This window comes from Priapulus caudatus, unplaced genomic scaffold (genome assembly GCF_000485595.1).
Source record: "Priapulus caudatus unplaced genomic scaffold, Priapulus_caudatus-5.0.1 Scaffold729, whole genome shotgun sequence".
Taxonomy (NCBI): domain Eukaryota; kingdom Metazoa; phylum Priapulida; class Priapulimorpha; order Priapulimorphida; family Priapulidae; genus Priapulus; species Priapulus caudatus.
The window spans coordinates 145,787-159,778 of record NW_014577790.1 but is presented as its reverse complement, the minus strand read 5'-3'; the positions used below and the strand labels follow the sequence as shown (position 1 = coordinate 159,778).

The window sequence follows — 13,992 nt, the reverse complement described above, 5'->3', positions numbered from 1 at the left end:
GACGTTAACGAGCAGGTGAGAAATTAGCGAGCAGGTGATATATTCTTGTCGTTGTAGCTGATCTTCCCTCATTACCTTCCCCTCATTAGCTCGTTAGCTCATTACCTTCCCTCATTAGCGCATTACCTTCCCCTCATTAGCTCGTTACCTTCCCCTCATTAGCTCGTTAGCTCGTTACCTTCCCATCATTAGCTCGTTAGCTTGCTACCTTCCCCTCATTAGCGCGTTACCTTCCGCTCATTAGCTCATTACCTTCCCCTCATTAGCTCGTTAGCTCGTTACCCTCCCCTCATTAGCTCGTTAGCTCGTTACCCTCCCCTCATTAGCTCGTTAGCTCATTGCCCTCCCCTCATTAGCTCGTTAGCTCGTTACCCTCCCCTCATTAGCTCGTTAGCTCGTTACCTCCCCTTCTGCTCAGCAAAGGTAACGAGCTAATGAGCTAACGAGGGGAGGGTAACGAGGGGTGGGAGAGGGAAGGTAACGAGGGAAGATCAGCTACAACGACAAGGAGCTGCTGCAGCTCATCTACCAGCATCTGCTCAGCAAAGGTAACGAGCTAATGAGCTGGTAGATGAGCTGCAGCAGCTCCTTGTCGTTGTAGCTGATCTTTTGGCACGGAGGTGTCGCTCAGCCAGTTCAACAAGCTGGACGTCGTCGCTCAGACGGCATCATTGGCTTCCCCGTCACGCGCTCGATCAGCTGTCGCGCGTGCTCGCAGAAGCGCAGGTGCTGCGGCCGCTTGTCGTGAAGCACCGGCTCCTTCATGAGCGCTGCGGGGAAGAGAGAGAGAGAGAGAGGAGATGACAGATGACATGGGAGATGACATCGTCAGATGACGTCAGATGACCGATGATCGTCAGATGATGGAGAGCGAGAGGAGAGACAAGGTGAGATGTCAGATAACACAGAGAGATAACACGGTCAGATGACACGGTCAGATGACGTGATCAGATGACACGGTCAGATGACACGGTCAGATGACACGATCAGATAACACAGAGAGATGACACGGTCAGATGACACGGTCAGATGACGCGGTCAGATGACGCGGTCAGATGACATGGTCAGATGACACGGTCAGATGACACGGTCAGATGACACGATCAGATGACACGGTCAGATGACACGATCAGATGACACGGTCAGATGACACGGTCAGATGACACGGTCAGATGACACGATCAGATGACACGATCAGATGACACGATCAGATGACAGACGACACATCACATAATTAGTTTAGTTTGCAGGAGCAGTGAGGTTGAACCAGAAATATCATAGGTAGCTGTAACATAATCGGTACTGCACGCACGCGCGCGGAATGAAGGGAGGAGAGCAGACGACACGTCAGCCGACGAGGTTGAATCAGAAATATTATAGGTAGTTATGGCATCATAAATCGAAAACTTTGGAAGTAACTTGTTGATCAAAAGTACACAACCCTACATTTCAATAGTGTGGTTTGGAAAATTTCTGTTATTTAAGTTTACCGAGTAGATTTGCTTGCATACGCACACACACTATGAGCAGCATATACTATGTATAATTATGTACACTATATCAGATGTATCTATATATATGTATATATGTATGTGTGTGTGTGTGTGTGTGTGTGTGTGTGTGTATACATACTGGGTGAATGTATGAGCCTACCTTGCAGTTGGCCACTGCTGAATAGTGGCAGCTTACTAATGATCTGCTTTACAATATCACTCCTCGCCAGTCCCGCCAACGCCTGCACATAACAATCACAGAAGAATGAGAATGAAAATAATGAATTAGAATTAGGATTAGAAGTTAGAACCAGAAGAATCAAACTGCAAATTGCAAAAGAACTAAAATTATAATTAGAATGGCATCCGTCTAAAACAGCACCATCGATTGACAGCCATTGTCGGTTTACACACAAACAGAATCAATGTTGACACTGCATACGAGGGACCCAAAATCAAAACAAAATATAATTGCATAGTTTCATCAGTGCCGACTCGAATTGAAAGCCAGAAATGAAACGATCTTGATAGGACAGGACCCTACGCTCGACATCGCCCTGGGTGACTCGAGGTCGTTCAAGGTCGTTCAAGGTCACTCAAGTTCATACAAGATCATTGAAGGTCACAAGGTCACACAAGATGGTTTAAGGTTACTCAAGTAGACCTGAGGTCAATTGACATCTCAGAAATTAATTCGAAGTGGCTAAAGATCACCCAAGGTCACTCGAGGTCACCAGAGGTCGGCGGAGGTCGCTGCGAGCGCGCATACCTTGATGGCGAGCGCGCGGATTGAGTCGGCGTCCGTGATCGGAGTCTTCACCATCATGAGGCTGATGAGTACCATGATGCCGTTCGTCGCTCGCACCGCCTTCCACATCTTGCTGAGGATGTCTTCGCCGTTACGCACGGCCGCCCGCCGCTTCACCGCTCCGCCCGTGAACCGCCCGATGCTGCCACCTAGCTGCGGCGCCGAGAAACGCACGCACACGACGGTGAGGCGCGGAAACGAACGGTCGCGACGCGCAGACAATAGAACGCCACGATGGAGATCTACCGTGTGCGCGCAAATGTTAGCGATCGCGAAGTTACATCAGGTTATGAGAAATATGAAATTCATCCATCGGGAAGTTATGTCAGGTTATGGCGATAAATACTAACGTTAGCTATCGAGATGCTATGTCAGGCTATGCTTTATTGAGCAGGTATGTCAGGCCACGACAACGGAAATGTACGGTTGCGTGGCAACTGTGCCAACGCATACATTAATATATCGAAAATTATGAATTTTAACCATCAAGAAGCTATGTCAGGCTATGACAAGAAATACAAATGTTAGATATCGAGCAGCTATGTCAGGCTATGACAAGCAATTTTAATGGCATATATCGAGAAGCTATGTCAGGCTATGACGAAAAATTTTAATGGCATATATCGAGAGGCTATGTCAGGCTATGACAAGAAATTCAAATGTTAGACATCGAGCAGCTATGTCAGGCTGCAACGATGGAAAACTTGGGTTGCCTGGCAACCGAAAAGCAGCTTACCCGTGACTGCGGCCCGCACACGCAGACGATGATGACGCCCAGTGCTGCCCTCTGTACGTCAGGGTCGGTAACGAGCAGTGTTGGATCGCCCTCCGCAACGCTGATCAATATGCTGAAACCGACGCAATGATGTCATAATATGTTAATTACGCATTAATCACGTGTTAATTATGCATTAATCACGTGTTAATTATGCATTAATCACGTGTTAATTATGCATTAATCACGTGTTAATTATGCATTAATCACGTGTTAATTACGCATTAATCACGTGTTAATTACGCATTAATCACGTGTTAATTATGCATTAATCACGTGTTAATTACGCATTAATCACGTGTTAATTACGCATTAATCACGTGTTAATTATGCATTAATCACGTGTTAATTACGCATTAATCACGTGTTAATTACGCATTAATCACGTGTTAATTACGCATTAATCACGTGTTAATTATGCATTAATCACGTGTTAATTATGCATTAATCACGTGTTAATCACAGGTACACGACTAGTCGCGCAACAAATTACGACTTCCACCTCCAGTAACAATCACATCGCCGCGATCCTTCCTTGATTTATGGCAAAACAGCAACGATGACGCGTGACAGACTATCAGAATTGACCTACCTGTCATGATTGACAGTCAGCTCTAGATCTAGCCAATCAGTGTTGAGATAGAACGAACTAAAGCCAATGGCGATTCTAAAGACAATGCTTCGCAATATTGTGCCGCGCAGTCGATATTGTAACGTTCACGCTGAGAAGAAGGATATATGGGGGAATATATGTGGGGATATATGTGGGGATATATGTGGGGATATATGTGGGGACATATTGGGCAGGCTTTCAGATTTGAAAAGTACAGGAGACTACTAATGACTCCTAGAACACCATAGGGGGACTTTTCACGCTCCATATCAATCACCCCTTAGAGGCATGATGGAGAGCTCCATTAAAAATCACACTTAAGAGGCATGATGGAGAGCTCCACTAAAAATCACACCCTTAAAAGGTCTGCCATTGTTTTAAGATACGACGAAGCGTGTATGAAAGCTGCATTCTCATTGGCTACTGAAACTAGAGTTGGGCTAGAATAGATACTTCAGTCAGGGCTTGCGATCCATTGCAACATTGACAACTCTATGGATAGGGCAAATAGCCTCAAGGTCACGCGTGACGCGGTGGCTTGTTTGTACACGATCGATCGATCGCGTACTATATATACGGCTGCGTAGACGCGCGGATGAAACACACACACACACACATTGACAGGTCAATAAACACAATGGCCAACGTCTGACAATCTCAACATTTGTGACTAAGCCGTGTCTATATTGTAAGGCAACCTATAGTATCAATGTTATTAAATGAAGGTGACTGTTAGTGTGTTGGACTGGTAAATGAAAATTATGTACATTCTAACCCCCTATAAAATTTTTCTCCTCACGGATTAGACGTTTCACAAAGGACCTGGGACTGTGAAATCGCGGCATTTCCGGGGATCCGCTGGAAGATTTCCCGTAAAATGGAGCTGCTATTTCAAATAATTACAAGATTTTGGTGCGCGTTTCAAACCATTTTTATGAGGCGCGATGGTGCCACGCACATGGGCACATTATGGTGTCCGCGGTGGAGCGCGAGCGCGATCGGCCCTTAAATATGAAAGCTGCATTGGGGATATACAGGTAATAACCCGCGTATAAGGACATAGTTTTAAGAACATGTTAGGTAATTTCCCTTTTAGACCCTTTGACATAAGAACCTGTCTAGCTAAGATTTTAAGGTAGGATTCTATTTTTCCATGCAGATGAAGGACTTAAAAAGAACACAGGTAAATAAAAAAGAGCAGCTCAACATACGTGCAATAACAATGCAATGCCATGCTCACAATAACATGGCCAGCCCCTGCATTGTTATTGAGACACAGTACGTGATTATTCATTTACAGGGGAAAATGCATAAAAGAACACGTCCGATTAAGAACACTCAGGCTGAATGCGGGTCAAGTTGATATACTAAGACACATTCAGCTGAAAATAAAAATGTTCTTATATAAAAACATTAGGGTACATTTAGTACATAAAAAAAAACATGTGCAACACTAAACTCTCCATATAACAACCTTAGACATACACTACTGTACTGTAAACATGCTCACAGTCACTAAGCCGCGCGCTAGCGCGGGTTTCAGCTAGTACATATTAAGAGAACATATAGAACCTATTTAGAACTTTGGCTAATTTTTCAGTAAGCACCTTATATAGACTGTTGAGAGCTAACTTGCGAAAAATCATGTTCTTATACGGCGTTTTTTACTGGTATGTGGCGGGATCATATGGGGGAGGAGATTGGGGATATTATGGGGAGATATATGTGGAATATATGTGGGACATATTGGGGGATATATGGGGGATATAGGGGGAGTATATGTGGTGGGCTATGTGGGGAATATATGTGGAGAATATGTGGGAATATATGTTGGGGACATATTGGGATATATTAGGGGCATATAGGGTGGACTATGTGGGATATTTATAATATGTGGAGACATATGTGGGGATATATGTGGGGACATATGTGAGCATGTGGGTATATGTGGGGACATATTGTGGACATGTGGGGATATATGGGGGAATATATGGGGGATATATGTGGGGACATATGTGGGGATATATGTGGGGATATATGTGGGGACATATGTGGGGACATATGTGGGGATATATGTGGGGATATATGGGGCATTATATGGGGGGATAGTATGGGGATATTATGTGGGGATATAGGCGTGTGTATGTGTTGTATAGGTGTTCACCTCACGCCCGACGGTGGGGGGCCTCCTCGCCCGGTATCGTGAGCGACTCACACAGCTGCAGCTGTACCTTCGGCATGACGGCGCAGATCGACAGAGCTCCGAAGATGCTGACTAGACTCTCAGACCTGAGGTAGCAAAACAGTGGCGAGTGAGACGGAAAAACACGAGGGTGACGGAGGCGGAAACACGCCGGCGACAGGGAGATGAAAAACGCGGGTGACGAGCGAAAACACGCGGCGTGCGAGCGAAAACGCGCGTGGTGAGGAGACGAAAACATGCGTACGTGACAGACAAAAAACGCGCATGGACGAGGAAAAACACGCGGCGTGATGAGGCGAACGCGGGTGCGGAGGCAAAAACACGCGACTGACGAGCCAAAAACATCGGGGTGACGAGACAAACACACTGCGTGACAACGAAACATGCGGCGTGACGAGGCAAAAACACCGGAGTGACTGGATGGAAAATTCGCGGGTGACGAGGCGAAACAGCGGCTTGCAAGATGGAACGCAGTTTGTCACAGCACGCACGGGCACACAGCGGCGCACGTCTGTCCATGACAGGTAATGGGTCTTGTAATTATTGATTGGGAGATTAATTGTAAACCGGCTTGACTGATGTGCGTGACAACGTACGATGAAAGGTACGAGATCGGCACCTCAAGTCGTCACTGGGGTGGACCCATGACCCCTTCACCTACTAACACACCGGGTGACCCTGACCCTGCACACTACTACCACCTGGGTGCCTGCCCCGCACACCTGACTACACACATGGAGTGACCGGCCCCTGCTCACCTGTGGTGACCCCTGCTCACTTATGCCACCGGGTGACCCTGACCCGCTCAATATACACCCTGGGCTGACCCCTGACCCCTGTCCACTGGGTGACCTGTCCAACCTCTGCAAACTGGGTGACCCCTGACCCCCCTGACCTCACTACTACTCTGAGTGACCCCTGACCCCCCTGCGCTCACCTGGGTGACCCTGCTACCTCTGCACACTGGGTGACCTGACCCCTGCCTATACAACTGGGTGACCCCTGACCCTGACCCTGGGTGACCCGCTGACCCGCTCACTGGCCCGAGTATCGCGTCCACTCTGCGTGATGGCGACACGTGTAGCAGTAGCTGTATGCTGCCCCCGAGCAGAGCAGCTGGCATCGACGAGGCTGCCAGCGCAATGCGCAACGGACGTCCTCCAACAAACACTCGGTGAACTGCGCACCTGCTCTGCGGACACCTGCACACCTTAAAATGAAGTACAGTTGTACACCTGCACCACCGATAAACAAATGAACGTTACAGTGTACACTGCCACCACTATAAACACATGAACGTACAGTTTACCCTGTTAGAACACAGAACGTAACTGCCACCTATTGAAACACATTGAACGTACAGTTATACCCTCTTAGGAACACATGAGTACACGCACCACCTATAAATACATGAAGTACATTGTACCTAGAAACACAAAGTACAACTGACCACCTAATAAAAAAAAAAAAAAAATTAATGAACGTACGTTGTACCATCTAGAACACAGTACACTGGCACATCTATAACACATGAACGTACAGTGTTGGACAGCTAGACAACAACGAACTCAACTGCGCACCTAGAACATGACGCCACAAACTGCCACCTTAGAAACACATGAAGTACAGTTATACATCTATAAAACATGAACGTACAGTTGTACCATCCTATAAACACAAGAACGTACAACTGCTGCACCTGCACCACCTATAATGTTGCACCTAGAAACACAAGAACGTACAACTGCTGCACCTGCATCACCTATAATGTTGCACCTAGAAACACAAGAACGTGTAACTGCTGCACCTGCTCCGACGACACATGCACCATCTAGAAACACATGAACGGTAGCCTAGCTCACCTTGTACGGGGGGACGGAGGCGAGCATGGCCACGCCCTGCTGGCGCAGGCTCGAACGCTTCACCTGCTCCACCTTCTTAACGAGATGCGCCTCCAGGTAGCGCCGCAGTGCGTTCGCGACGTGTCTGATCGTCTGCCGTGACGCGAACATCTCGTCGTCGGTCAGCAGCAGACGCTCCTCCGTGTTCAGCACCTGCAGCGTGCTCATCTGCAACAGGGATGCGGTCGCCGCGGTTACGAGGCGGTCGCCGCGGTTACGAGGATGCCGTCATGTAACTAGTACGTCTTTGAGTGACTTGATTGTTGAACTTTCAAATGGGGAAAAATTAACCATTGAAAGGTTTAATTAAACAATTAACATTTAAAAACAATTAATTACTAGTAATTAATCATCAATAATTCAAACTAGTTACACTTTGATTGTTTTAAATGTATTGGGTGGCTTCAGCACAGTATAAGATAACTTGTGTCTAAATTTTCTTTCTCGTGCTTGTGCTCTCTCTCTCTCTCTCTCCTCTTCTCGCCCCCTGCTCTCCTCCTCCCCTATCTCCCTCACCCTCGCACTGACACTCACCACACTGATCAGTTTGCATAGACCGTCCTGTATATCAAACAGTTCCCTCCTCCTCTCTCCTCCTCCCCTCCTTTTCCCCCTCCTCCCTTCCTCTTCCCCCTCCCTCCTCCCTTCCCTCTCCCTCACCTATGCTGGCACACTCACCACGTTGATCAGCTTGCGTAGACCGTCCTGTATGTCAAACAGTTCCCTCCCCCTCCCTCTCCTCCTTCCCTCCTCTCCCCTTCTCCCCTCCTCTTCCCCTTCCCTTCCTCTCCCTCACCCATGCTGGCACACTCACCACGTTGATCAGCTTGCGTAGACCGTCCTGTATGTCAAACAGTTCCCTCCCCCTCCCTCTCCTCCTCCCCTCCTCTCTTCTCCCCTCCTCTTCCCCTTCCCTTCCCCTCCCTCACCCATGCTGGCACACTCACCACGTTGATCAGCTTGCGTAGACCGTCCTGTATGTCAAACAGCTCCAGCACGATGGGAAACGCAAAAGCTGCTCCGAAGAACATCGTAGCGTGACAACGCCCCGACTCGTGCGAACATTCCAGCAGCCACAGTCCGTAGCTGCAAGACACACGACAATAACATTAGCGCGCGAGGATGCAGGGTAACTATGGCAACCTTGTGTAAGGATGCGGGGTAACCGTGGCGACCGCGTAACGACCCGACTCGTGCGAACATTCCAGCAGCCACAGTCCGTAGCTGCAAGACGCGTGAGGGAATGGTGGGTCAGACTAGTAGGCAACGGCGGTCGCGACGATGCAAGGCAACTGTGGCGACCACATGCAACGACGCAGGGTAACCGTGGCAATCGCTCCCAACGATGCGGGGTAACCGTGGCGACAGCACCCTGACTCTACCTCGACGAAAATAACAAACGACGGCTAACGAAAAAAAGAGCGGGCGCACGGCGCCCCTACACACGAACAGCAGTCCCCTACATCACGACCAGCGAGGTCCCCCTAACATCGGCGAAGCAGGCGCCTCTAGCACACAGTCGAGCAGACAGCTCCCCCCTACATCCACGACCGCAGCTCCCCCTCCATGCGATCAGCAGCGCCCTCCTACATCACTGACTGCAGCTCCCCTACATCACGCGACAGCAGCTCGGCCGCCTCCTCAATCGCGATCAGCGGCGGCCTCCTACACCGTGCGACAAGGCAGCTCCCGCTGACATCGCGGAGCAGCAGCGGCCCCATACATGCACGACAGCGAGCTCCCCCTCCAGATCGCGACAGCAGGCCCCTACCTCGCTGACATGCAGCGCCTCCTACATCTATCATTGACGACGCCAGCGGCGAACCCCTACATCGCGACAGCAGCGCCCCCTACACCGCGACAGCGGCGCCTCCTACCTGACAAGGTCCTTGAGGGTGTGTTCGGGCAGCAGGCAGACCTTCTCCATGGCGTCCTCGCAGAAGGCGAGGTAGTAGAGGCAGAGGGAGACGCCCGTGGCGGCGAAGGACGGCCGGTAGACCTGCAGCATCACCTGGACGCCGCCCGCATTGATAAACTCCAGCGAGAACTTCTTGTGGCAGAGCAGCGACGCGAGGTACTGCAAGAACAAATGGTGATGATCAGTGAACGAACACACACTGAACAACCACCCAGGGGACCACCCACTGAACAATTATCCAGAGAACAAGCCACTGAACAATTATCCAGAGAACAACCCACTGAACAATTATCCAGAGAACAACCACCCATTGAACAACTATCCAGGGAACGACGACGCGCAAGATGGAACGAACGGTGATGATCGGTGAACGAACACACACACTGAACAACCACCCAGGAGACCACCCACTGAACAATTATCCAGAGAACAACCCACTGAATAATTATCCAGAGAACAACACACTGAACAATTATCCAGAGAACAACCACCCATTGAACAACTATCCATGGAACGACGACGTGCAAGATGGAAGATGGAACGGAGATGATGATCGGCGTGGAACGAACGTGCTGAACAACCACATATAGAACCAGCGCCCATTGTATGTATAAATTATCTAGAGAAAAACCACCCATCAAACAATTACACAAAGAACAAATCATTGAACAACTATCCAAACAACAACCATCAATCAAACAGTTACACAGGGAACCACGCATCGAACAACTATCCAGAGAACAACCACCCATTTTCCTTCCCAAGCATAATTTCCAAGTGAGATAAAAAGGCAACACCGAGTGTATTGATCACTATACCACCAGGGTGCGCCGCTGTCTGCGGCGGCGCGTCTCACCTTGAGAGCCTCGAAGGCGAGGCGTACGTCGTTGTTCTTGCTCAGGTCGATGTAGTGAAGTACGAGGTCGATGGCGCGATGCTCAAACACAAAGCTCAGCAACTGCAAGAGAAACAACGGAAGCTGAGCAACTGCAAGAGAAACAACGCAGACTGAGCGCCCTGGTCATCATGGCAATGGAGAAAGAGTAATTTGGTCGTCATGGCGACAGAAGCTGCATAATGCAATAGTCGTGGCAATGGAGTTTGATGCACAGAGATGTTAAATGCAGTCGTTGTGACGACGTATGCTGGTATTCACTAATAGATTTTTCTCCTGATGACATTTGTAGCCAAATTAGTGCACCAGAGCAGGCACACATGTGGACATACACATGTGTACACGCATGCACCCACCAGACAAACACAACCAACACGACGCACGCCAACGGACACACGCACGCACGACCATAGCACCACACACACACGCACACACACACACACACACAAGAGCAGACACACACACTACACAGTGCAGACGCACACGCACACGTGACCACACACACACACACACACAGCCCGCGCACGGCCAGCGCAGACGCACGCACGCACTCGCACGCGCACAGCCGGACACGCACGCGAGCCACACGCACATACCACGATACAGACATCAGCACACACACACACAGCACTACACACACACCCTAACACCACACCACACACACACCACACACAAAGACACACACACACACACATACACCGCACGCACCCACGCCGCACACCGCCGTGCACAACGCACACCGCACACCGCACACACACACACACGCACACGCACACGCACATACACACCACACCCACACACACACACACACCCACACACACGCACACGCACACGCACACACACACGCACACCGCACACACACACACACACACACACACACGCACATACACACACACACACACCGCACACGCCACACACACACACACCACGCGACACACACACACACCAACACGCACACACGAGACACGACACGACCTACCTCGCGGTCGCACTCCCCATGGCGCGTAACGGGTAGCGCAGTATGAGCTGCGCTGCTGACAGTGCTTCCAGCGCGCGCCACATGCAGTACTGACGATCACGTACGGCTGCCACTCCGCCCCCAGCTACTGCCTGTCTAGACCCTCGTTCAAGCTTGATGACGTCCCGCCGCCAGCACCTGAAACGGACTCACGCGCGTTAACTATGAACCTACCAGGATGCAGAATATATACTGCCATTACACACCCGTGCGTTAGAAGTGATACGTCACTGTAAATAAATCTAAAATATATCACCACTTTTTCACAAAATCATAAGTAATTCTGTTCACTTTTTATGGTTAACATTGCTGCATATACTTCCTACTCATTGGCTTCAGATTTGAACATCCACTCGTACTCATACATAGCAGGAGCGCACCATTAACTGTCAGCGACATTAATATCAAATCGTCCAGGTCTTCTTGGTATTTTTAAACTAGCAGAATCGCGTCAGAATTTGAGATACCGCTTCAGTCCCGTTAGTTCTCTTACTTTTAATGCTAAAACCAAATGCGCGACAACGAAAATTTTACAAATTTTCACCATAGAAAATTCGTGACGTATCAATTTAAGGAGCGCGCCTGGACCGTCTCTCGTAGGACATAGATCCACTGTCACTACCCACCGTGTGTGACAGGCGGAGGCCCGGACCTCTCTCTATCGGCACATAGATCACTGTTCACCTCCCCCGTCGCTGTTAAGGGGAGGCCTGGACTGTCTCTCTAGACATAGAGCACTGTCACTAGGCCCACCGTGTGTGAAGGGAGCCCGCCTCTAGGACCATGAGTCCACTGTCACTACCACCGTGTGTGAAGGGGAGGAGGCCTGGACTGTCTCTCTAGGACATAGATTCACTGTCACTACCCCCGTGTGTGAAGGGGAGGCCTGGACCGTCTCTCTAGGACATAGATCCACTGCCACTACCCCGTGTGTGTGAAGGGGAGCAAAGAATGAGCAGTTAATTGCATCAGCAAAATGCCTTAATGCGATCAGAGTGAAATAAGACTTCTCTCACACAGACAGCATCGAAATAAGACGTTCTTGTGTTTCACGATATCGCGATCGATCGAGCGACGCACGCCCCTCACCTGTTCCGCCTCGTGCGACGTCAAATCTCCGAGATTGCGCAGCGAATCGGCGCCACCTGGCGGGCTCATCGTGTGCTCGGCTCGGTGGTTCAGCGCATTGCCGGCGCCACCTGGTGATATCGTCGCGTGATCGGCTGGGTGGTTCGTCGGTGCATCCGCGGCGGGGTCGTGGGCGGGGTCGCGGGCGGGGTCGTCCCCGTTCAGCGAGTCGTCACCGCGCCGGTGATAGCCGTCGGCCGTAGCAGCAGCGGTCACCTCCTTGATGTCCGCCGCGGGGACGGTCACTGATGCAGCTGCAATGTTACCATGCCAACGCTGATGTGCGCGTGTAGCTACTGATGACACGCACACGCAAACAACTGCCGCTGCTGCCTCCTCGATTTACACGAATGTACGTACATCCTCATACGACTGATCTACGCTGCTACATATACATCTATACACATCTACACATATGTATGTACATACACGCCACACACGCACGCACGCTCGCACGCACGCACGCACAAACACACGCCACAAAAAAACAAATATAGCATTTATATTTATTCATATAATTCTGTATAAGAAATCAACAGCATGAAACAAACTAACAACCACGAACTGGTCACTACCAACCTTGCGGAGTGGCGCTGGCATTCAGGTGGGAAAATGGCCGCTGGCCGCCGCCATCTTTTCCCGGTGACCTTGACGTCTGCGCCGCATTCTTCTCGTTGCTGTGTTTGAGACCGTGAAGTCTCCGCAGCATGATGGGAACCTGCCGGCGGAAGAACAACGAACTGTTCTTTGTTCCGTGATTGTATCAATCTGATGAATTAATATTGATATAATCTGATGATGATTGATGCTAGGCACACATCGGATCTTGGACACCGGTGGAACTAGCCAGCCGGAAATACATTTTGTCAGAGTTCTGGTCAGTACGGGAACTTTTTCCTTCATTTCAGTTCTGTTACTAGCAACATCTTGCTGGCAGGCAATTATAATTTTAGAATTTTACTTGCTGCCTAATCGTACTCTATTTCCCATGATTGCATAAAATAACCGCAATAAGCTAGAGTTTCTTGCGTAATTACAACTTTCAGCGTTGCCATATTTGCCTGAGTGATGTTATTCACCTGCTAATGCTGTTTTGCACCTCACAAGTTTCTGTGAGAGCATTACGAATTATCTTCTTGTCGGTGCAAAAGGATCAGAGTTTATGAAAAACAACTAGATTTTACGCTCGCTCTCAGTCTCTCTCTCTCTCTCTCTCTCTCTCTCTCTCTCTCTCTCTCTC

At 49.5% G+C, this 13,992-nt stretch overlaps 1 protein-coding gene across 1 annotated transcript in view; it reads right to left on the bottom strand.

Annotated features, from left to right (window-relative positions):
• Positions 1-636: 636 nt before the first annotated feature.
• The window catches only part of LOC106813132 (protein VPRBP-like), a 21,893-nt gene continuing 8,537 nt past the window's right edge, over positions 637-13,992 (bottom strand). Inside the window, exons 5-17 of the mRNA XM_014817194.1 lie at positions 13,332-13,470; positions 12,714-13,006; positions 10,568-10,669; positions 9,671-9,870; positions 8,741-8,879; positions 7,752-7,961; positions 7,048-7,100; positions 5,859-5,978; positions 3,669-3,743; positions 3,038-3,149; positions 2,263-2,454; positions 1,654-1,735; positions 637-770 (exon numbers count right to left, since the gene is read on the bottom strand). Of these exons, the coding sequence (XP_014672680.1) occupies positions 637-770; positions 1,654-1,735; positions 2,263-2,454; positions 3,038-3,149; positions 3,669-3,743; positions 5,859-5,978; positions 7,048-7,100; positions 7,752-7,961; positions 8,741-8,879; positions 9,671-9,870; positions 10,568-10,669; positions 12,714-13,006; positions 13,332-13,470 (1,851 nt within the window). The remainder of the gene's footprint in view (positions 771-1,653; positions 1,736-2,262; positions 2,455-3,037; positions 3,150-3,668; positions 3,744-5,858; positions 5,979-7,047; positions 7,101-7,751; positions 7,962-8,740; positions 8,880-9,670; positions 9,871-10,567; positions 10,670-12,713; positions 13,007-13,331; positions 13,471-13,992) is intronic.